Here is a 25,640-nt window from a genome sequence, read left to right as displayed (position 1 = left end):
TCCCTATTTACTTGAGTGAAACGTTTCTCTTATATACGTATGTCAATGCAAAACTTTGACTAGTAATATTTTTAATTATCAATAAATAAAATTATAACAATTGAATATTAACAAACTATTCATTGAAAGAGTTTCAACAAGACTATATTTGTTATTATGTATTAATCACAAATATTAGTCAAAGTGAATTACATGAATATTGCAAAAAGTCAAAATGTTTCACTTATTTAGATACAGAGCGAGAATTGGAATAGGATAGTCCATGCACTAGTTTTACCTTATGTATTGGATAGGTGGATTTACCGTAAAACCGGATGACATATTCAGCCAATACTTTATATGCAATAATATTTAGTTTATACCTTTATTAGTGGACCACAAGTCCACGAGTTCCACTAATAAAAAGAAAGGGTTAGATAAAAGTTAGCCTCTGTTTATTTCATCGTAATTTGACTAATTTTATCAAAATAAGTTAAGTAATTTTCATGATAATTAAGCGCAAAATAAAAAAAGTTAAGAAAACTCTGCTTTGAATTTTACAATTAAAGATCAAACAATTTAAGCTCAACAACAACAAGATCATTTAAATACGTCAATATGTGTTATATGTCACAACAATGAAAAAATGTTTAAAAGAGTACAGGGTCAATAAGCCTAAAAGAGATCAACATGACATGAAAATTTTAATTAGATGAGCTTTTGCATTTATTAGAAATATATAGGGCAAAATTATCCTACAAAATTAAGCAAAGTAGTCCCCTTAGGGATCGTTATATTATTAAGGAATGTGTAATGAAATAATACAAGAATATGTGTGCATGATTGCTTTATTAAATCTGTACACCTTCAATTTGCCTGCATGACCCTATACAGCACAGTGCCACAGTATATCACATATGGGCTCTACTAGTTTACAAACGCGCTTTGTATGAAAGAGGTAGATAAGGAAGATTAGATATCACTACTAAAAAAAAACATAGAAATCTGGCATGAAGTCTCCATCTTCTGTGTGACTCTGCATGGAGATTGCTGCATGTTTGCAGACATTGTGAGTTGAAATCGCACTAATAGTCATTCTGAGGTGCTTCAAACAAAATTTCTTCAGCTTCTTAGCACTAGTTCTTCATTTGCACAGAACTTCCAGTGCATGTCCGAAGTGAATTCAGAGCTGAACAAGGTATTTACTTTGCCAAGGACTTCTGCTGAAGTATTGTTCAGGATCTAGAGCCTTTAAATTAACCGATTGAGTTCGAGTGGCCACTCTCCAACATCCGCAGAACCTAATAAACAACTTATTGTCAACAATGTGGAGTAAGATAAGCAAACATAAATCAGGACATGACGATAAATTAATCATGGATATCATGGTTGGCTTGGCCTTCCACATCCCAAGTTATGGGATCAAATATTTTACTCGAGTGAGGATATGGTAGTTTTTAATTCAAATCACGTTGTTGGGGGTGTGGGGGGATGCTGTTTAACTTTACAATGCCAAATTTAACTGAAAACAGTGAAATAACCATAACAATAGGCTAAAAGTTGAGTATGTAAACAGACTTTCAAGCAGGCCCCGGCATTACTACTATCTTCAGCTACAATGAGCTTCCTACATTGGGAATTATTACTTCACATGCCTTACAGTTTGGTACTTGGGATCATGTTTGATTCCTCCCAGCCCAATAAAGCACATTGCCTATTGCTTCTGGTTTTAAATTTTCACAGGGGGTTACAGAAATCAATCGCTCCTTTAAAAAGTTGGATTAAAAATTCAAATTACAGTTTGATCTATAAATTTAGATTGATTACAAATCTGTCCAAAATGCACAACTAAAAAAAGCGTTTTAGCATTAATTTCAAATTCCTAATAACCAACATTTTTTTTTTTTGGGTTATCTGAGCATGATCTTTAAGAGTCAATGCGGCTAACTAAGCCAATAATGACGTATCCTATTTGTATGTTGACCAATGATACATTCATCTCTGACAGTAGGGCATCACCTGCAGCTCCTTATGACCCCCCCCCCCCCCCCCCCCCTCCCCCCAATCCCACCCAAACAATGCCCAACCTCATGTAAACCTGTTGCATTTATGCATGTCATGCAACAGCATAAAACGATTTACACATGGAAGATTTCTGTGAAAGTTAACAAGGGATGATCTTAACACTCATGACTTAATTGAAATTCAAATTTTAGATTCAAATCTCAACCCCAGTCCAGATTACAAAAGCTAGATCTTAGCTTACGAGAGGCATAAGAGCTCAAAATGAACTGTACCAGTTGTTTGAAGAAATGAAGAGTATAGTGCAGACTTTCAGAACTCAAATTGAATTATATTTATTGCCTAAAAATCCTAAAATATGGTGCAGACTTTCAAACCTGAGACATGCGAGGCCTCGAATCAGGATCCTTTCTGATGCTCAATGAGGCACAATGTAGCATAGAAACAAGATCCTCTTTCACATAGCTGTTTCCCAAACATGGATCAATCAACTTTTTGAGATTCTCTTCTTTAACTACACGCCGTGCCTGAATGACCATCCAATTAATGCAATTTTATTACTCATTTGAGAGACATGGGTTATCATAAGATACCTGGAAAATCAAAATCATACCCATTCAGTCAGGCATTGCTCTCCCTTGGGACGATTTATGTCTACAGCTTTCCGTCCTGTGATAAGTTCCAATAACACTATGCCAAATGAATAGACATCAGCTTTTTCTGTAATCTGACCACTTTGAGCATATTCTGGAGCCAAATACCTGCATATAACATGGATGTAACTATCTCTTGCAATTATTAATAATAATAACAGGAAGTTGTCACCGAAGTACTGAACTTACCCAAATGTTCCAATAACTCTAGTTTCCTCACCTACACCTCCATCAGGCTGGCACCTTGCTAATCCAAAGTCCCCAACCTATTAATCAGAGATATATCGTGCATAGTTAGCTTGTTCAAGAAAATTATGAAACTTATAGATATAGGACACGGCATCCTTGAACAAAAAAAAGAAAGAAAGAAAGAAAAAGAGGAAATAGAATACATCAAATTCCAAATGGTGATCAATATAGCTCTGTACAGAATACTTGATCAACAACTTGTGATGATTTATACTGAGAATCTTCTATGCAAGTGTATGATGGGAAAATTCTTCTAAACAATCTAGTAAATATTAATGGAAAGAAGCATACCAATGGTTCAAAATCATGGGTTAACAGGATATTGTTTGGTCGCAAATCACGATGAACTATACAGCCAACTCGGCATTCTTCATGAAGGTATCTCAGTCCTCGAGCAGCTCCAACAGCAATCTTCTGCCTCGCAGGCCACTCTAATATATTGCTGCTACGACCTGTACACCCCAAAGTAAAGTAAATTCCATTTTGAAGTTACATGTGATAGGCCACACGGAAACAAGGTATAACAAAAATATGTCACGACATATATGTAAAGGGTACTTTATTAGACATTGTAATGTACAAAAGCATGTAAAGACAATTTCAAGTGCAATATATCCGGGAGAGCTAACAAATTACACTATAATAAGTTGAGATTAGAGGTTTAGATAAAGGGCCGGTTGCTTATTTTATTCACTGTATCACAATAGTATTAATAAAATGGGATATTTCTAAGCATCTCGCTTTAAATGTAAATACTTTGTATACACGTAACTCTAACAGTCCACATCTCTTTTCAGTAAATGGCCAGATATGCATAAGGATTTGCGAACATACCATAAAGATGATAATCCAAAGAATTATTGCATATATATTCATATACCAACAACCTTCTTCCGCCTTCTACGCAGAAGCCTATCAGAGTTACAACATTACGATGTTGGGCACAACTCAAAACCTCCACTTCAGAGCAAAACTCCTTATCTCCCTGAGAGCTAGCCAATTTATATTGTTTCACAGCAATTAACTGTCCGTCTTGTAGTACCCCACGATAAACAGAACCATACCCACCTTCTGCCAAGAAATTATTGACTGAAAATCCATTGGTTGCCATTTCTAGCTCTGCGTATTTGAATGACTGTGGAGGTTTACCAAACGTTGGTGTCCTATGTTGGCATTTTGAGCATAGTGGCGGTGGCTCAGCAGGTGACTTTTTGGACAATGAGATAGCGTCCCGTACGCTTGTTGAGTTTAAATTAAGTTTCTGCTTAGGATTTTGCATTTCAGCAACTGAAAATCTCTTCAGCAGATTTATAGATGCACGGGCCAGTATCTGATCTGTAGTTCTAAGTGACCCATCTATGTCAGATTTCAAGCTGTCACTACCGACGATAGGACTATTCAGCATCCATGGCTGACAACAACTTGTTGAACTCATTGATTCATTGTCCGTATCAGAATCCTCTAGATTATCAATTTCACTAGCAACAGATAAAAGTGCTTTCCTTTGGTCCTCAATCGTTCCTGAGAGGAAATAAGACGAAGTCCCTGCATCTGAGCTTGATATGGATGATGTTCCAGCATCAGTTGCTGTGTACGATGTATCATGCTCTGGACTACTGGTGGGTGTCACATTTGGCACCCGAATTGTATTCAGGCAATCTAATGCATCATTAGCACGTGACGCTTCAGACATGGTGGACAGTGAGTGCATCACTTCAGGTTCAACATCACCCGATCCAGTTAAATTTAATCTAAGAACCTTGGGATGAGATCCTTTCATCATGATAACATTGCACTGAAGCTGCTCCATACAGAATTTTGCCTCATCCTTTAGCTTTCTGGAGAGAAACCAACATCCTTAGACAAAGTGCATACTTGCGTTTAGTAAATTACTATTAAATACTAGCCTAGTATGAAAACTCTGAAAATTATATGGTTCACGTACATGGACAAGTACAAAGAAAATTGAAACTAAATTACTTACTTATCCAGTATCACCCAGTTTGTTTGGTCTTTCTTGGCTTCAGCTGCCACAACTCCGTCAACAGAACCGGTCAGAACTTTAATCTTCACATTAATCTGTATAGAAATTGACAAGGGAATAAGCTCCTACTGGACTAATCAAGCCTACACCAAAAGTTACTTAAGGTTCTCAGTCAAAGAACTAGCCTTGCATGATTTCTGATCTTTACACAATTGATGCATCAACTGTGAGCAAGAGTCAGTAATGTCTTCCTCTTGATCCAAAAGGGTTCCTGTGCGAGATCTCCATGCTCCACTCGCACAATCAGAAGTAAACCTATGAAGCCCCCAAAGTTTTTTTCCTGAATGATGTACATTCACAGTTCACTAATCACTATCAATGCACAAGCTAATTTCAGCACAAAGGTCAGCCTATAGATCTTACAATGACAAGCGACAACTGCTGTGAGCAATAAAGAAAACAATTATATTTCATTGGTATGTTAGAACACTGTGGTTGCATTTAATAATCTTATTGTGTACAAATCTTCTGCACCCAGCACCCCTGTCTTAATAAAGATGTGAAGAATAAAGGGAAAAATTTCATCCAACTGATCCAAGAATTCAAAACCATGACTGCTAGGCAATGAAAATGTAAAAAAAGTAGCAGCTATATTCTTGAGGAGTTGTACTGATTCATGTGAGAAATACAAATCAACATTTGAATTAGAGGAAAGGGCACATTTTTATTAAAAATCTTACCAGTAATAGGCAAGGTAGCTCAGCTAAAGAGCACAGTAACATTAGGTTTATTCATACTAATATATCGGGGTTTACTCAGAGACTTACACATAAAACGGCAGTATGTAACCATGAGGAAATACACATTTAATGACCTAGCACTAAATTGGGCAGAAAACCATGAATGTAACATTGTTTTGCAGTTACACAAATACATTATTGCATAAGCATGAGAATACATTTGCACTTTCTCTGGTATAGAATTCAGATTTCAGAAGGTGTTCTGATGCGATTTGCTAAATTGCTTTAAGCAGAGAAGATCACTACATAGAGGTAAAATATCAAAAGAAAAGGGTAGCTTCAGTTATAGAGCTTCACGCTTGAGTGCTTGACTTTCCATTCTTGAACATTAAGGCATATACTGATATACTGAAGGGAACACCCATTTAAATTCGAAACCTATTGCTGTTGAGACGAGAAGATTTTTAATGCTATATTCTCTGGTTCAACTAATATCCCTTAAACCTTCTGAACTGCCTATTAACCTATGATTATTTCCGGCCAGAAAGGGATCAAATTAGGAAAGACATCCAATTCTAAAGCAGAAAAACAACCAAAAGCGGCGGAAAACAGTTCCCTTTTCACTTTCAAAACAAGAAAAGTGCTAATTCAAACGCTTTAAGCACTGCAAAAGCAAATTAATCATGACTTCCTCCCGAAAACCCACTCTAGAAGTGAACCCTCATCATGTTCATACACTATGAGTTAATTCTAGTTAGAGGCAGTACTACTACAGCAGCAGCACCCAGCAGGTACTAAGGCAATTTAGTCCCTAGACCGTCTAATACAAGAACTACAATTCGCAAAATAAATTAAACCCGAATATTGTATAATAGTGATGATTACATACAAACAGGATGAAAATAAGTTAGACAAAATTAAAACCAACAAGAGCATATTATTCAATTAAAAACACCCAATAAGCAAAAATAAAATATCATAGAAACAAACTTAACAGCAATAAATTAAACTGAAAAAGAAAAGTAATAAAATTATGGAAGAAAAATTACCAAAATTTTGAGGAGAAGTTACCACCAAAAGCTTAATGCAGTTCTCAGGTTGAACAACATGAGCAAGAGCCCATTCCATTGCATTTTTTGGAATTTCTTTTGTAGCTTTCACAGCAACTATAACAACCACCTTCTTCTGATTCGAATTCATCTTAATTTCTTCAACCCTAAACCTCTTTAATCTTCACTAAAACCCCAATTTTAGCTCAAACCCAGAAAAACCCACATCAAAAAACAATGAATTTTCTCTGTTATTTCAGCTTTAACAGAAAAAAATTTCTGTTATTTTGAACAGTGAGCAGCAAAAGCATGAGTAATGATGCAAAAAATGAGATGGGGTTTTGGGGAAATCAATCAAAATGTCATGATTTCTACATTTTTTTCTGAAGTAACTTTTATTGCATGATTAAATACAAAAAGGGGTAAAGAAGATGTTAAAAGGGGTAATGTTCTTGGAGCAGAAATTGAGGAAAAAAGAAGAGGATAAAAAAGAGAGCTTAGACAAATTTGATGTATGGAAGTTTAATGAAGTTTGGATTTGTAATAATGACAATGAAATTGATCCCATAAACAGGTAAGATCAAAATTATTGAGAATTTTTTTGTGGGACCACTGACACGGTGACAATCCCACATTCCCACTTTGTTCCATGTTCTTTCTCATTAAGCTAATGTTTTCATGCTATTTTAGCTAACTATGGACTAAATTGATCTTTCTACTTTATTTGGTATAAGAAAATTATTTCTTACTAAAACAAGGAGTATGTGATTTGAAGATAATTGATTGATTCAAAATTTATTTTTGAGAATTTTGATGTTTATTTTTTTGGTTGTAGTGATGACAAAGATAAATGATATTAACGAGATTTGGTCTCATGTTTTGAATATCATCCTTATAAACTTTAGGTATCAAGATGATTGATCATCCATATGTTTACTTTTATTTTGTTACTCTCGACTAAGTGACAAATAAACTCTTGGTAATATAACTTGTTTTAGCTATTTATAAGGATTGCTCAATTAGAGGTAGGCATGACAGCCTGATTTTGGAAAAAGGTTCGTCTTGTAGAAGTCGACAATGTAATCAATAATCAATCAATAATATACACTAAAAGACACACTAGCAATAACACATGTCATCTCCTAGTGTGTCCTTAATTATTATTATTTTTTATATAAAAAAATCTATTAATTAAGGATACAAATCAATTTCAAAAATAATATTATTTGTTGTACATATTACATATTAATGTAGTATATTTAAAATAAAGATTTCACAAATAATTTTTCTAAAATAAATAATTGGACAATTATAAACCAAGAATTTTATTCTTAAAAATATTTTGTGATTTGTTTTACAACAACAAAAAAAAATATTGGTCGGATTTTTTTGCCTACTTTTATTTTTAATTGTGTATTAGAAGCTACAATTAAAATTTAACATATCACATACTTTTATTATTCCTCGACTAATTTATGATTATAATATGTATCCATTAATAATGTATAATGATCACCATGCATGGCACGGGATCTAACCTAGTAGTGTAAAATAGTGAACTTGTTGTCTCTAAACAAGGTAATTCAAGCAATTGAACCAAATCTTGGCATCCCTTGCTACCTCCATTTTTGGAAACATTACACTTCGCACTTTTATTTTGTAAACGGAGGTAGAACTTTGTTTTTTTTTTTTTTTTTTTTTTTTTTTTTTGTTTAGCAAAACTTATTTGAATATGGAATTTTTTATTATTGAAAGTAAATTAATTGGAAATTGATCAAGAGCGACTTATTATTTTTGTTAGGGGCTCCCAAAGGTTGATGGTTGATGGTTGATGCCCCTTAAACCATTCACGAGTAGTAAAAAAATTGAAAAGTTCAGAAATTTGAGAGACATGCATGGGATTCGCGTGTCATGCAACTTGACTTGTGTGTCTCGTGGTTTATAGAATTTTCAGATTTTAAAATTTTCATAACTTTTGATTATGAATTCGAAATAAGGCTAATATATCGCTGGAAAGTTCAAGTCTACTTTCTAATCAAACTAGAATAAGATCAATATATTTTGTAGACTTCAATATTTGGCCGAACTAGTGCAAGAGTGTCGGTTTTAGGCTCTATTATTTGGTATTTTAGTCATATCTCTTCCATTTTAAGTCAGAATTGAGGTTATGAATTATCACTAAAATTGTGATGTCAAGGGCTATCTATCCATCTAAGCTTCATATAAAAAATTATAAGAGTAAAAAATCAGGTTAGCTCTGTTTTGGATTAAGGGCTTAAGGCTACGAGAAAAAGAAATTGGCTTTAGGTGTATGGATTATGGGCAAAACAAAAGATTTTAGGCTAAATTAATACTCATAAAAAAAAAAGGTTTAAATGGCTGATGGGCTTAAATAAAATGGCTTTGGGTTAGAACAAAAGTTTATTCGATCTTCATGTTCATTATGTACTCATTATCGGGCTTTATTTTGGGTAGACATGTTTTGGTGTCTACAAATGTTATGTAAGATACAATGTCTCTAAGATACAACGTCTCATTATTGGGTTTTCAAGTTGGGTAGGGTAAAGTTAAGTTTGGATTATGTCAGATCGCTGGTTTACCCTTTTATTCGCTTGCCGAGTTAAAATCGAATCAAACTAGATGATGCCCGTGCGATGCACGTTTTGTTTGAATTTTTTAAAAAATATATTTTTTATGTATGTGCTAAAATTTGTTATATATTTAGATAAAATTCATAATATCAAAAGATAATGATGAGGTCGGGTTCGGTTGGGTCAATTTTTAAAGTTGAGTCATACTAAATTATTATGTCCACGTGATTCGAAATCTGAATCGGATATTTTTGAGTTAGTTTCAAATCGGGTCGGATCGGGTGTGGTTTTGATACCTCTACTTTCAGGTTTGGATTGTACCAAGTTGTGTTTAACGTAGGTTTAAGATTAGTAAATGGCAAATTGGCCTCAACACTCTGAACTTATGCTTAAAGTGCACCCACCACCCTGTACTTTGCGTAGTAGCTAAAGCACCACAAACTAATAACTTGGGTGCAAAAAAAACCTTTAGCGAGTTTTTCGGCCACCATTCTTGACGGAGTCGGTAGAGTAAATTTTTGGTTTTTGATTTGCGTGTCGAAAACTTTCTCGTTATGGTTTCGGAGGTCATTTTGGCTCTTAAGGGTCAAAATTGAACTTAGAATAAGCAAAAAACTAACATAAAATATATCGATTTGCGTGTCATTGTTTTTTAAGTTGAATTGAGTAATTTACGCTGTTTTTTTTTTCCTTATTTTGAGCTCAATTTTGATCCTTAAGAACATAAATGACCTCCGAAACCTTTAATGGGACATTTTTCGGCACGCAAATCGAAAAATTTAAATTTTATTCTTTGGCTCCGCTAAGAATGGTGGCCGGAAAACTCACTAAAGGTACGCTTTGTACCCAAGTTATTAGTTTGTAGTGTTTTGACTACTATACAAAGTACATGGTATTGGGTGCACCCAAGTCATAATTAGGAGTGTTGAAGCAAATTTTGCCTTAGAAATTGGAATTCTTGGCCCTTAAAGGGATCAAATCAAGTAAACGTTAATGACGTGTGACCGCGTGAAATCAAGTAAGCTTTTTGTTATTTTGGTATAATGGCCCTAAAAGGGATCAAATCAAAGAAATAAAACCCATAAAGCAAATACTTCATAAAGAAGTATAATCGAATCTCCTTTTAATGGAAAAAGAAATAAAAAGGGAAAGAGATAAAATCATTAAAATAAAATTCAACCACACAATTTGTAACATTTTCACATGGGCAACCTTGTCACAAAACAAAAATAAATAAATAAATCAAATTATTGAACTCCAACTATAAAAAGCCGCCTAAACTTTAACGGTCATTTCTTTAAACGCACCTCCAAAAAATGGGAGGAGAGCCTCAAGGCCTCACCACTCCCTCCACCACCACACCAAGGCTAAAGAGGGAGAATTACCGACAGACGAAACACGATACCGCCTTCTCAAAATGGAAAATCCTAATCGGTCCATCAGATTGGGTTAATTATGAGGCAAAAAAAGAAGGGGCAGAAAGATACAGAGTAGCTAACCTCCCACCAATTTGTAATCCTGGATTGTATGAAATTGGAGTTGCGGTTTGTCACTCTGATTCGGGCCGTGATGTTTCGAAACTCGATACCGAGTTTATTGTTGTGGTGTACTTGGGACAAGCTGATAATGTGAGGTCTAGGCTTCAAGATTATGGGCGTAATGGATCACATTTGATTAATGGTTTTGGGTTATTTAAGGAGATCTTTTCTCGAGGCTATCCCATTGTTTATCGATGGGCTCCTGTAAGTATTTGTACAAATTTTAATTCTTTGTTTTTAGTCATTTTTTTTTTTTTTTGAAAGAAGTTTTTAGTCATTTTTATTTGTTGTTTCTTGATTTTTTTTTTTTTTTTTTGGCAAGTTTTTATTTTTAATTGGGGTTTTGGGTCCAAAATTATTGTTCAATGTATCAAGATTCTACAAATTTTAATTCTTGGGCTCATGCAAGATTTTTCCACTGTTTTATTGATTTTCCTTATTTTTTTTATATGAATTTGTTAGGTGCAAAGGTCAAGAAGATTAATTATAGATCTTGAATTTTGTTTTGTTTTATATTAAATTGAACCTGTTTCCTTCGCTTATTAGCTTTGCCCTGTGTTAAGCCATAGTGTGTATATATAGCTATTGGGCCGTGTACATGTTCCGAGCCCTAACTTGATAGGTTGTATATATATGTGTGTATACGCTAATACGAAATGAGACGATTCTATTCTCTCTAAAACTCTCTTAATTCTCTATTATTGACATGGTATCGGAGCCAATACAATTCTACTCCCTAAAACTATAATTTTTTTTCTAATCTCTACTCCTTAAAATCAAATCAATTTCTGAATACTACATTCTAATCCCCAATATCAATTTCAATAATATATCTTATTTTTTGGTTTTTGGTTCGAATTAAGGGTTAATCCCTAATTCTGGTGATTTCTAATTCTAAGAATTTTGGTTGCTTCGTAGTGGTGTGTGCGTTGCGGACTTGCAGTGCTACATTATTGCTTTGGTTTGCGTGCATATTTAATTTGAGTTGTGTGGGCTTCTATCATTCTACTACTTCTGCTTCTTGTTTTTCAATGGCGAACGACAACATCGATCAACATGATACTCTGACTACTAGGCCTTCTCAGTCCAACCGTGGTGATAAATCGACACGATATTGTACTCATTGCAATCGTCCGGGTCACGATTATGGTGGTTGCTTCCTTGTTCATGGCCTCCCTGAATGGTGGTTGAACAAATATGGTCGATCGTCGACAACGGCTACCGCTTCCTCTCTACCTGCTGCTGCTTTTTCTACTACCCTGCCTTCTGCTACTTTGTCTACTGCTCTGTCACACATTGTGCCAGACCGCGGGGATGGCCTGCGCCCCTGTCCCGCGGGTACTGTCACGGCCCAGGAGGCTCTGCCAGGCCGCGGGGATATCCCGCGACCCCAACCCGCGGCTGCTGCCTCCTGCGTTGCTGCTGCTCTTCCTCGGCTACCTACACCTTCTACTACCTCTTCTATTTTGGGTGTGTTTGATCCTACTACTAATTCTATGGCTACTAATTCTCTATCTTTCTCATGGATTATTGACACCGGTGCATCCCATCATGTTACCGGCAATGAAAATTTTTTACAAGATGCTCACTCTATTATCTCTTGTCCCGTTGGTCTTCCCGATGGTGCTAAGGCCATGGCTACTAAGGAGGGTCGTGTTGTTCTGTCGGATGACATTGCTCTTGAAAATGTTCTACTTGTTCCGCAATTGAATTGCAATTTGATTTCGGTGTCTAAGTTGATTGATGACTCTAATTGCTTTGTCCGATTCACTAATTCTCTTTGTGCTATACAGGATCAATCCTCGGGGAGCTTAATTGGAGGCGGTGAACGGATAGATGGACTATATTATTTCCGGCGTCTCCCAAAAGTGTGTGCTCTCACGGGTTCGGACATTTCTACATTCGAGTTGTGGCATCGTCGTTTGGGGCATCCGTCGGAGAAAATTGTCAAATTGCTTCCTTCTATTCGAGGTAGTTCTGCTCCTATGTGTTTACATAAAGCATGTGAAATTTGTCCTCTAGCAAAACAAACCCGAGCCAGTTTTCCTGATAGTGATAGTCGTGCTAGTCGTATTCTTGAAATGATACATTGTGATTTGTGGGGACCATATAACACGGCGTCTACTTGTGGTGCTCATTATTTCTTGACGATTGTTGATGATTTTTCTCGTGGTGTTTGGGTTTATTTATTGAATGACAAAACTGAAGTTTATTCTTCTTTTTGCTCTTTTTTTGCTATGGTTAAGTGTCAATTTGATGTCAATGTTAAGTGTGTGCGGAGTGACAATGGCACTGAATTTAAACCCATGATCCCATATTTTACTGAAAATGGTATTCTTTTCCAAACCTCTTGTGTTGGTACACCTCAACAAAATGGGAGGGTAGAGCGTAAACACCAACATATCCTAAATGTTAGTCGTGCTTTAATGTTTCAAGGCAATTTGCCGATTTCTTTTTGGGGAGAATGTGTCCTTGGGGCGGTTTATTTAATTAATCGTACTCCATCCCTCTTACTTGCTAATAAAACCCCTTATGAAATCCTCTTTAATAAAGAACCCAATTTTGATGAGTTAAGGGTGTTTGGCTGTCTTTGCTTTGTTCATAACCAAAAGGCTAAGGGTGACAAATTTGCACCTCGAAGTCGTAAGTGTGTCTTTGTGGGTTACCCTCATGGCAAGAAGGGTTGGAAGGTGTATGATTTGGAGACGGGTGATATCTTTGTGTCCCGTGATATTAAATTTCATGAAAATGAGTTCCCATTTATGGCAAGAAGGGTTGGTGTGATTCGGATTGGGCTAGTTGTCCTTTGACGAGACGTTCTATTTCTGGTTGGTTGGTGTTTCTTGGTTCTTCCCCTATCTCTTGGAAAACTAAGAAACAGGATACTGTGGCTAAGTCTTCTGCAGAGGCCGAATTTCGTTCAATGTCTAAAACCACCGATGAGCTGAAGTGGTTGAAGGCTCTTCTTCTGAGTTTGGGAGTCGCACATTCGCGCGCCATGAGTTTGTTTTGTGATAGTCAATCTGCATTATATATTGCGCGGAATCCGGTCTTCCATGAGCGTACTAAACACATTGAGGTTGATTGCTATTATGTACGCGATGCGATTCAGGATGGTATTATTAGTCCGTCGTATGTAAAAACGACAGATCAACTAGCGGATATTTTCACTAAGGCTTTGAACAAAACACAATTCTTGTATTTGCTTGGCAAGTTGGGCATTTGTGATTTGCATGCTCCAACTTGAGGGGGGGTGTTAAGCCATAGTGTGTATATATAGCTATTGGGCCGTGTACATGTTCCGAGCCCTAACTTGATAGGTTGTATATATATGTGTGTATACGCTAATACGAAATGAGACGATTCTATTCTCTCTAAAACTCTCTTAATTCTCTATTATTGACACCCTGTCTTGGCCCGACCCATCAAACCAAACACTAGAGTACTAATTCTGATCAAATCCTCATATGAATTTGATCAGATATTCACAAAAAAGAAAAAAGCCCAATTCAATTTTTTAGGGTTTTTCGATTTTGTCAAATTGTTAAAGAAATATGAAGATTTTGGATTTCAATTTTTGCTTAGATAGCTACTTAAATAATTTGTAGCAAATTCATGCAAAAGTAGAGAATAATTTGTAGCAAATGGGTTTTTTTTTTTTTTTTTTTTTTTTTTTTTTTTTTTCCTACAAAGTGGAATTTGTAATAATATGTGGCCATCATGAGACAAAAATATTAATGTTGTTAAAATTGTAGTATATTGAATGATAAATACGAATAAGTTAAAAAGGCTAATTAGGTTCTGTAAACTTAAGGTGGAATCAGGTAAACTTGAGGTAAAACCAAAGGTTCAATTTATATAAGTTTAGGTGAATAGAGTGCACCTGTATACATGCAGAAGCAAACTTATGCCAAAAATGAGTAGTAGATTAGTTAGTATGTTATTCAAAATTAAATCTATAGATTTAATTGATCAAAAATCCTGAATTTTTATGTTGAGTAATGTCGGATCGTAGGCTGCACATTCTCTAGATTGAGTAGCTCAAGGTTCAAGCTATAGTAAAAGCCATTCACTAAACCTTGGTCTTTCGGAATTTGTTCCAAGCTGTCATAAAGTTGGCTGTATCACCAGTTCATGGCGGTAGCTCGAATGTACATAGTGCAATAGGTGTGAAAGGGATTTGCTTAGAAAGATTACCAATATTTCTAGATGGTTTTGAATCATTGAGTTATTTGCCCTTTATTATGGGACTTGAGAAAATTAGTTTAGAGCATTCATTCGTCCCAAACAAGATTTTGCACCAGACATGATGCAAATTTCTAAGCTCATACCCACATTTTTTTTACCATTCCAAAGGAACACTGGTACTAAATTGTGTATCAAAGTAATGTATGACCTTCATACTTGCAAGGCCCTCTTACAGATCTGTTGGGCAGAGGACGATTCTGATTATATTGGTGAAAAAAAAAAAAAAAAGCTGATAGAACTGTGAGCTGCTACTTTAGCTGTTTGGGACTTTTGAGTGTGAAGTATGAGTATTGGAGGACCAAAAGTGATAGACTGCTGTTAAATCTTGTGGTAGAATGAATCTGAACACTTCAATATGATCAGAATTACATTTGAAATACACAGAACAAGGGTAATAGATTCTTAGGTAGCAATTTCTATCTGTTATAATTTAAGCAATAACATAAGTTCACTGAATTCACTCAACCCTGGCCTTTAAATATTTGCTCCAAAGACTTTGTCAACAAAGTACCCTACTTTGCTAGCTTATTGGTAATATGCTTGATAGGTAATACATTGGTCTGTACAAGTATTTTCATAATGATTAGTGATCACCAACAAAGTAAGATCTTTGGGACTTAAGAAAGAAAAATGGTAAAAACCCATCATTTAACAGGAACATAGATATTTGTGCATCCATCTTGATGGATGATACAATGTTTTAAGCTTAATCACAAATTTGATCCTTCTTAAAGGAAGACCGCGATATTTTCTTAGCAAAAGTAAACTTGTTAGAAGGGTACAGCATGGACATAACTTTTGCTGCTACCCCTGCTAGCTAACTGGTTGCTGCTACCAGAACTGCTGCAGGGTTCATCTCTCCCAAATTTAACGTGTAGTTTTGGTGTGTTTAGCTTCAGTTTATTATTGAGGTAGAATAATTTCTTGTAAAAGTGTAGGTTTAGTACTTAAATTTGCAAGCTGAAAATCCGTTTTCAATGCTACAAATTGCTGAAGAGTAAAGATAGCATTATCCAAATTTGAGTGTATGCTCCGGCATGGTACTTTACGGCAGTAAAGAATTTGGATAGTATTCTGGTTGGTTTTGACTAGAAAACCGGAGTTTATGCTGACTAGGGCAGTTCATGTAGACAAAGACTTGGAGTGGTAAAGAGGGGAAGAATTCCTGGTGTTTTTGCTGATAAGACAAACTTGTGAGAAATTATATTAGCATAGATCTTTCAGATTTAATAGCTTCTTTCAGTATGTTAGATTTCGATTCTATGATTTTCAGTGTTTATATGTGGATGATACTCCCTGCATTGCATCTCTAGATATCATATAACTAATATATAAAGCTAAACTTTTAGCCAGGTGACGAGACAGCGACACTTGGCGTTCCAACTTTTTGCCAAGTGTCGTGCCACGTAGGATAGAGTTGTATAAAATTCAATTTGTAAGATAAAAAAGTTAGTTTAGAATTTTATTTTCAATTAACTTTGGATATAATTTTAGGATAAAATTGTTAATTTAGAGTTTTATTTTTGATAAAGTACCAATATTTCATATGTACAAATTGAATTATAATTTTATTCAAAAAATAATTAGATTATAACTCTCATAAATTATCATATAAATTTATTTTTTGTATCATAATATTTTTTTAGAGCGAAGGAATTAGTTCAAAATGTACCACATCCATGGGTTATAATATATTCTAATCAATTAAAATAATATACTTCACAATCTAATATAATTTTATTATTGTGTGTATACCTGTTAATCAGGTCGGGTCACGAGTAATTTCAGACAGGGTCAAGAAATGTTTTTCACCAATATTATTATTATTAGTCATTACATGTCTACAAGTTTAAATCGTTACAAAAATACGTCAATTACTAACTAATTTTATATCAATGATACATTTTAAAATTTGACATATAGATTAAAATATATTTTAAAATTTAATAAACAACCCGGGCATCGCACGGGCACAAAACTAGTGTATTATATCTCTAAATGGATAAGTAGGAGAAACTGCTATAATTTTTCCCAAAACCTTTTGCAATCTTAAAGGCGGTATTCCTTGTTATGAATGGTTTGCTTCTTGGTTGAACCGTGAAACAGATGAAGAGCAAAAGTGATGCTGAGAGAACAGAAGCTAAGCTGCTTGAAAGATTTGATTATGCATGGAACAAAGCTGGAAATGGTGCACGCCGCCCTAATGATGTTCTAACTAAAATGGAGAAGATTTCATCGCGAAACATTAAAATCCCTAAGATTCTGAAGATGCTACAATCTTTCAGAGAGCAAAAAGTAGGCATCCAAATCAAAGCAGAGAAGTTTTCACTTGGCAACAAACCAAGTCATGATATTTATGACAAGAATTTCAACCTCTTTGATCGAGTTTTCAAATTTTCTCGTTCACAACCACGATTAGTTTCTACTAATCCTGAGGCCAATTCTGAGGACACCAATAAAATTCACATTTGTGGAGTGATTTTAAATGATGGAACAATTTGTAGTAATTCACCATTTAAAGGAAGAAAACGTTGTTCCGAGCACAAAGGAAGAAGATTGACTAGTGTATCAATCAACTCAAAAATCATGACAAAGGACTCCAGCACTAATAACTCTCGGGTAGAAAATTTTGTTAACGACGAGTTTTCTTCTATTTGTGGTGTAATTTTACTTGATAGTTCTCCATGTACAAAGTCACCCTCTCCTGGTAGGAAAAGATGTGAGGAGCATAAAGGTATGAGAGTTAACCAAATAATGTCCAAGTCTCTGATATTAAAGTCTGTTATCGAAAAGCCTCTATCTGATCCCGACCCTGCAGACTGTTGTGGAGTGAATTTGGGTGATGGAAAATGCTGTGAAAGGCAGCCAGTGAAAGGAAGAAAGAGGTGTGAGCAGCATAAAGGGATGCGCGTTAATGCATATGTGTCTAAATCATCATCAAGAGTGAATTTAGCAAATGCTGGCCAAAAATAAACCAATTTGATACAATCTCAGATGTCAGGCCTGTACAAGATTATCTGCTACTCACTTATTGTGGACACTGGGCTAGTCCGAGTGTTTTCGACCATCAGCAGGTAGTTCTTACTGCAGAAGGAGGACTCAAGACTGGCACAGACTCAAAATAAGCACTTATTGTGTACTCAAAATTATAGCTCTTTTTAATATTTATTTTAAGAAATAGAAACACAAAATACAGTCTGTTTTAAATTAAATACAGAACAGAAAATGAAAACAAAAGCAATGTAGAACAACGTGTGTATTTTTCTTTTCATTAATTTTTCCATAGGAATAGATTTGTATCTTAGAGTTTAGCCATACTTTAAAGAGACATCTGAAAAGTTTAAGATATATTTTTATACTCTGTAATTTATGTTACAGATCAGAAGGGAGGAATAAAAGTTGGATACCTCTTTTACTGGAAGTTTTAATTGTTGTTGATTCTTAGGAACACTATGATTTTTTTTGTCTTTGGTGTTGGCTATTAAAATCTGATGCACGATACTTTTACTCAGTAAGGATGTACTCACTCAGTAATTCTATTTTGTAAAATTTGAGCTTTAATGAGTTTTAAATGAGCTTCTAAATGAACATGAACAAGTTGTCTACCATACTAATGCTTTGTTTGGATAGGAAACAAGGAAGGAAAGAAAAGAGAGGGATAGAAGAGGAAGGGAAGAGAGAAGAAAGGGAGGGTGAGGTGAGCTTCGTTTTCCCTTCAACACCTTGTTTGGATAGAAGGAAATAAAAGGAAAAGAAAGGAAGAGAAAGGGAGGGAGACACACTCTCTTGTTTGGGTAAAGGATTGGGGGAAGGAAGGGAAAGGAGAGGGAGGGATCCATTTCCCCTCTCTCTTTTATAAGCATAATCCCTCCAAATTTGAACAGATTTGGAGGGAAAATGAAGCTCCCCTCCCCCTCCATTTTCTTCTCTCTTCCCTTCCTCTTCTATCCCTCCCCTTCCTTTCCTTCCTTGTTTTCTATCCAAACAAAGCGTAAATCTCTCCAATTTTGGAGGTATTATGTCTAGAGAGAGGAAAATGGATCCCTCCCTCTCCTTTCCATTCTTTCCCCCAATCCTTTACCCAAACAAGAGAGTTTGTCCCCTCTCTTCCTCTTCCTTTCTTTTCCTTCCATTTCTTTTTATCCAAACAAAGTGTAAATGAGTCGAGTACTAAGTGTTACTAAATAAGCTCAAAAGTTTGTTCAAGCTCATTTGTTTAGTAGTGAGAGACTTTTGATATGATCGAGCTAAGTTTAATTTGTTCATGAGCCATTCAAGAGCGCATTGACTTATTGACATGTCTATTAGTGAAGACCTTCTTACATTTATCTCTTGTTACTCTACCACATGGTTGTAGGCGTCGTTTGAAGTGCGCCTACGTTAAAGCATGTGGTGAATATGCTTGGCACTCATAGAAAGTGGAAATTGACATTACGATTAGGGATAAGGAAAGTAGGGAGCCGCCAACAAGTTTTTAAGGAACTTGTAAACCGTTCATGGATCATAAAAGGCAACCACGACAAAGGGACAACGATAGGCAACAACGATTGACCCGTGAAGGTTACACCCCATTCATAATCCATGAGATTACTAACTCCATATGGTTCGGAACCACGAAAGGAGGATCAGGGATGATGGTACAAAGTGAGTCATGGAGTCACATTCGCCCGTATTGGCCTCTACTCGATTCTTATAGTGAAAAGTGATTCCCGCGATCTCAAAGGCATACAAACAAAATATTAAATTTGCCCCAAACTATTATTAAGCAGAATTGGTTTAATATTAATGCAACATATAATTTTAAAATATTTGTGATTACTTGATTAAACAACAAGATTATAAAGGAACCTAAACCGGTTGTCCAAATTATCTTATTAGGCGTGATTTTCAATTACATATTCCCTTTAAATATGCAATATGGTGATCATAATAAATAATAGAAGAATTAACATTAATATTGCAAGAAATTTAACAATAATAGCGTTAGTCAAATCAAATATAAAATAACCCTAATCATGATACTAGCAATATAAAAATAAAATAAGTAATTAAATTAATTAATTACTCACATTCCGCGCGTTCCTTTAAATTGCTACATCATGAATAATTGTTAGTAACTCCAATAAAAAATATAAATTAAATAGAAATTAAATTAAATTAAATAGAAAGTAGAGTTGATTTGGTCCAAACCCTCAGTTATGTGTACCTTTCACGCCTTGGTTTAAGGACGGAACCTCGGGTTAAGTATGGACTCCTTGGAGCGCTTAGGGGAATTATTATGGAAGAATAAGGAGGCTAGAAATTAGGTTAAAGAGGGAGAAGAGAATGATTTTTGGTGTAAGGTGAGAGAGAATGATTATTGGTGCCCCGAACTGCAGAAAGGGGGGGTCCTATTTATAGGGAAAATGAGCAGACGGAACACACGGAACCCTAAAAAGATAAAAACCCTAAAAAATAACACCGCGACACGGTAGAGAACGCCGTGACACGGTGTCCGACACTGTCAGACAGGGGAAGGCACCGTCATACGGGGGAAAATCCCATGACGCGGTGGACAACTGGAGTGACGCGGGAAATATTTGACCTACGGGAAGTGAAAACGCGTGAAGGATTTACGCGGAAAAGACATGAGAAAATTCCGTGACACGGCACACGTACCGTGACACGGCAGTGTCCACCATGGCACAGTACAGTACACCGTGTCACGGTATGAGAAAACGCGGAAATTACACGGAAAAAGCAGCGTGACATGGTGGGATATACCGTGTCACGGCAGCAGGTACCGTGCCACGGTGGAATTTGACGCGAAAGAGCTTCAAAAATGGCACCGTGACACGATGTACAGTACCGTGTCACGGAATAAGGCACCGTCAGATGGGGGAAGGCACCATCAGACCGGGCAAACTCCCGTGACACGGTGCTTTTGCATTGTGCGTGGTGATTCCAGTTTTTTACCCGTTTTTAAAATCATCATAAATTTTGATCCGTAACTCGGAATAATATATCATTGGAAATCTTATCAAGTCTACCTTCCAACCCAATTTGAATCAGGTCAAAATGATTTGTATATTTTAATATATGGTCGTTTTAGTGGAAGGGTGTCGGTTTTAGGCCAAGTTTAGTGTTTTGCTCATATCTTTTTCATTATAGCTCGGAATTGGGCTTATGATATATGGTTGGAAAGCTTATTTAAAGGCCTATCCAACAAAATAATAATTGGATGAAAATTGTATATCCATAAAATCAGTTTCTCTCGGTTTTGCGATGTGGACACGAAAAGTGAAAAATAGGTTATGGTTTAGGGAAATGAGCTAGAAATTGGATTGGTTCATGAAATATATTGGATAGAACATGGATTTAAGCACTCCAAAGATTAAATACTCAACCCGACCAATAATGGCGGTGAAAGGTGTTCATCAACGGGTTTGGTTTTGGGGAGACATTTTTAGGTGTCTACAGAAGCCCCCACTTTGACCGAGTTTGTAGAAACGTCAGTTTCGAAAACGATAGTCAAAGTAGTCGATAGGGACGGAGAATGATTTAAGAAGTTCTGCGATCCTAAATCACTCTGTATACGCCGATACCTGCAGAAAAATGTTAGTTCTACAGATAAAAGAGTAAAGGGATAGAATGCTTATCTAACACCAGTGTATCGGTGGCAAATGAGCTTGGTAGCTTCCTATGCTTGAAGGAATCCACCGAATGACGTTCTGTTGAAATACTTTCCTGAGGAAAGTCGACTGACAAGTTTGGTAGCTTTTTATGCTTGAAGAAATCTACCAGATGATACTTTCCATGCTTGAGGAAAGCTGACAGGGTAAAGTCGTATCCCCTAATAAAAAATAATTCCTAAGTCCTCTAACTAAAGAAGATAGGGAAGTAGGGTCGATTTCCACAGGGAAACAAGTCTTTCTATTCCTAATTAACTAAAATAATCTAGATTATGAAGTAACCAATATTTATATTTGAATAAGGAACTAAACTACTAAGATTGAGATTAGGGAGAAAACAATATATAAAAGGATCTAGGGCATAGGTTCACCAATAAATAATATTCCAGGGTAGAATATAATAATCATTCATCAATGCATACATCAATCAGATTATAAAGGGCTTTCTCTACGTATTATAATCACACAATTAATTTACCGGTATTAAATCTCATCTTTCGAATCTCGACTTAACCATTTATAAATTAACCTGCCTATTGAAACTAGACCTAAACATTAATTCTCATCTATCGAATCTCGAATCAATATTGCCAAACTCATGCATAAAAGATCAGGCCTAATCTAGTCACAGAGCATTAAATCAATCAATAGGAAATTAATCTAGCATTGATAATTAACAACAACAAACTACCCCTTCATATTATTTATGGATCCCCTTAAACCCTAGAAATAAAACTACTCACACATATTAAAAACTAAATTAATCAAAGCAATAAAATAAGTCATGATGAAAGGAATAAAATAAACAACTAAGATTAAGAGAAGAGAAATCGTTACCAAAATAAATCTGGAATTAAGAGTAGATTGAGAACAAAGGTTTAGGAGAAAGAAATCTAAGACAACCAATTAAGAGAGTAAAGAAAGAGTAAAAAGAGAGAGAGGAAAAAGAGATGAGAGATCCCCTCAAATCGTATTACGGAGGAGTATTTATACTCCGTACAAATCCTAAACTAAAACAAACTAAAACGACGCTAATCGTCCCTTAATGAATACACGCGCCTGATCGGGCGCGCCTTTTTGCTCCCTAATACTAATCTCGCGCCCGGCCGGGCGCGTAACCGGGCGCTAACCTTAGCTTCTCCCGCCCGGCCGGGCGCGCCTCCAGGCGCCAGCCTCTTTGGCCGGGCGGCTCACTTGGGCCCCTATTTGGAATACGATTGGGCTCTAATTCTTCGGGCCAATCTGGGTTTCCTCTTCCGGTCTTGAATACTCGGTCCAAATGCCCCGGTATCACCTATACCGAGCCCTTAATCACCTGTTCGATGGCTCTAACCGACCCTGGGATATAAAATCTGGTCGTGCTTCTCTAATGTTCGTGATTGCTCCAAAATATCCCGGGAAAATACTCCAAAAGCATAAATCCCTGCAAAAGTCAACCAAATCTACGAAAACACTAGAAAACACCAATTAGTAATAAAAGTGGCTCTAAAGAGCCAAAAACACTACTAATTATGACCAAGGGACGGGAGTAAAATACTATATAAAATAGACACATCAAACTCCCCCAAGCCAAACCTTTGCTTGTCCCTAAGCAAAGATCTCATCAATGAATCAATAAATATGCTTCACCCCAAAAGTAAAAATCAAGCACAAACGATCCAGGGTAAATCAAATAGACATGTTTCAAAATTAACCAATCAAATCCATCTAATTACCAATCTTCCCTAACAATTGTCAAACAGAGCAAACCACAAAAGCATATAGAATTCAAGACTAGTGCTCACGCACTCAACTCTCATTTTTGTGGCGAGTAAAAGATGTACTCGATCGCTCTCCATCCAACCCCTTTATGTGAACAATGCCCTCTCAACTCACACTCTCGTGTGTATAAAACAATGAACGCTCAATCCTACTAGTCGACTCAAAATATGTCAAATCATAACTTGCATTGATAAACAACACTTTCACATTCATACAATTCTATGCACAAAGGTCGGAAGGTCTTTAAAGCTTGTAATGTAGGCTAGGGTAAAAGGTAGGATAAATTTGGGAATAAGTGAGAGAAAAGCTATGCTTAAAGGAGCCATATCCTAATAAAATCCATGATCAAAATAAATAATGGTCATACATCTCCTACATAACCAACTCTAACATCAACCAAATATACTCCAATCTTAATAAATAATCCCAACTCTTACAATTTCATTCATAAGATATAATAATGAAGAAATAGAGTGAATAAACAAACTTTATTTCCAAACTTGAATTTTTCATTGAAGCTCAAAATTATTCTCTTTGATCAACCTCCAACTAGAACATTTGAACACTTTTTTTTTTCTTTTGAAGTTCACTTATTTTTTCAACATATTTTTTCTTTGAACTTCTCTTTTTTTTTCCATAACATCATGCTTTATTTTTTTCAAGAAAATATAATTCTCAAACTCATCAAAAAAATAAACATGATCAAAAACAAAATAACTTCTCAAAAGCCCACCCAAATTGTGCAAATAATAAGCACACTACAAACTCCCTTATCTCACTCACTAATAGCTCCCCCAAGCCAAGCTTGGGACTAGTAACCAATGGGGCAAAGTAGGCTTGTAATATGGCTAATAAAACAACAAAAAGTCAAGGCAACAACATGGGTAGCAAGACGGGAACAAATGTATCTACAATATCTGGAGGCTACCTAAAAGAACAAATGCCTTCGTCCTCCTCAATGTGCATAATAATGAATCATATAAACATCACTAATAGTTGCAAACCAATACTCAAATTCATTGACATACCAGAAATTATGGAACTATCACACATTCCTTACCAAATCAACTAGTCAAGCACTATATTCACAAGCAGTTGGACAAAATTGACGCATGTTAAGGTTTCAAGGCAATCAAACATCAAATCATGATCAACTAATCCACAATGCCTATCATCAAATACCAAGAATCAAAACAATTTTTTCAAGTAAGGGGCACATGGAAGCATAATTTACAATTCATTGGAACGTATTTTTGGATTTTTTTTATTTTTCAATTTTTTATTTTTATAAATATAAGAAAGCAATAAAAACTAACCTAGAAAGAAAGAAATCTAACCTAAGAAAACACACCAAAAATAAAAGAAAAGAGAAAAAGAAAGATACCAAAACCAAAATCTCCCCCAAGCCAGAATCAGATAATGTCCTCATTGGCTCGGGAACTAGCCCAGCATAGCTAGTCCTGATCATCCTCATCCATCGAGCCGAAACCTGCACCTCCACTGCCACCTGCACCAGAAGAGCTACCACCAAAATAATCAGCATGAAAACTCCCCCCCGCCGGTCCCCCGAAAGGAATGTCCTGGCCGTACCCGTAGAAGGAAGAATAGTCAGTGTAAATACCACGGGAAGTGGGATCCCTATCGTATCCCTGGGGTGGAGGCTGAAACCAGTCAGGGTGAATAGCGTCGTCGGGAATGTTGCCCCGACGAGCATAATCATCGTACATAGGGTAGAGAGCTCTACCTTGGTTCCTCTCTAGGTACCCTAACCTCTGGTCTAAAGAGCCTACCATCCCCCTAACGTCAGTATGGGAATGCTCTATACGTCCTAAGGCCTGACCTATACTCTGAAGATCCCAAACTGGGTCAAAGTCAACATGAGGGACGGAGTGAGACATACGAGGTGGATAAAATGCCACCTCCGGTTGAGGCTGGGGTGGTGGAACTGGTGGTGGTGGTGCCTGCCCCCTAGCGTTGGCAACTAAACATCATAAGTGTAAGAAGGTTGCCCTGGGGGAAAGGCGGTCAAATCAGGACTGGGTAGGGGAAAAATGGGCAAAGGTTGCTCGCTCCCAGTCCGAATACACCAAAAGGGTGTCTGCTCGCTATCCGGTCTAACCCACCCCAACTCCTCAAAATACCTAGCAGTCATATA

At 36.2% G+C, this 25,640-nt stretch overlaps 2 protein-coding genes across 3 annotated transcripts; one reads left to right on the top strand and one right to left on the bottom strand.

Moving 5' to 3' along the window:
* Window positions 1–742: 742 nt before the first annotated feature.
* On the bottom strand, window positions 743–7,205 carry LOC145635904 (inactive protein kinase SELMODRAFT_444075-like). 2 transcript variants are annotated; one of them, XM_081687279.1, is made up of 10 exons: window positions 6,677–7,205; window positions 5,073–5,227; window positions 4,888–4,982; window positions 4,704–4,741; window positions 3,738–4,661; window positions 3,195–3,355; window positions 2,844–2,920; window positions 2,615–2,762; window positions 2,379–2,528; window positions 743–1,280 (listed from the first exon to the last, which is right to left on the bottom strand). In XM_081687279.1, the coding sequence occupies exons 1-10, from the start codon at window positions 6,825–6,827 to the stop codon at window positions 1,236–1,238; spliced, it is 1,944 nt and encodes a 647-aa protein (XP_081543405.1). In that variant the 5' UTR covers window positions 6,828–7,205; the 3' UTR covers window positions 743–1,235. The 2 variants fall into 2 exon arrangements, with proteins under 2 accessions (XP_081543405.1, XP_081543404.1); XM_081687278.1 differs by having other exon boundaries at window positions 3,738–4,741.
* Window positions 7,206–10,553: 3,348 nt separating this feature from the next.
* Window positions 10,554–18,474, top strand: LOC145635903 (protein EFFECTOR OF TRANSCRIPTION 2-like). The gene is made up of 2 exons (XM_081687277.1): window positions 10,554–11,009; window positions 17,160–18,474. Exons 1-2 carry the CDS (start codon window positions 10,584–10,586, stop codon window positions 18,024–18,026), a joined length of 1,293 nt encoding a protein of 430 aa, XP_081543403.1. The 5' UTR covers window positions 10,554–10,583; the 3' UTR covers window positions 18,027–18,474.
* The last annotated feature ends 7,166 nt before the right edge of the window (window positions 18,475–25,640 follow it).

Source organism: Chenopodium album, chromosome 6 (assembly GCF_948465745.1).
Source record: "Chenopodium album chromosome 6, dcCheAlbu1.1, whole genome shotgun sequence".
Lineage (NCBI taxonomy): Eukaryota > Viridiplantae > Streptophyta > Magnoliopsida > Caryophyllales > Amaranthaceae > Chenopodium > Chenopodium album.
Note: the sequence above shows the minus strand (reverse complement) of the source record. Positions and strands in the feature narration are given on the sequence as shown.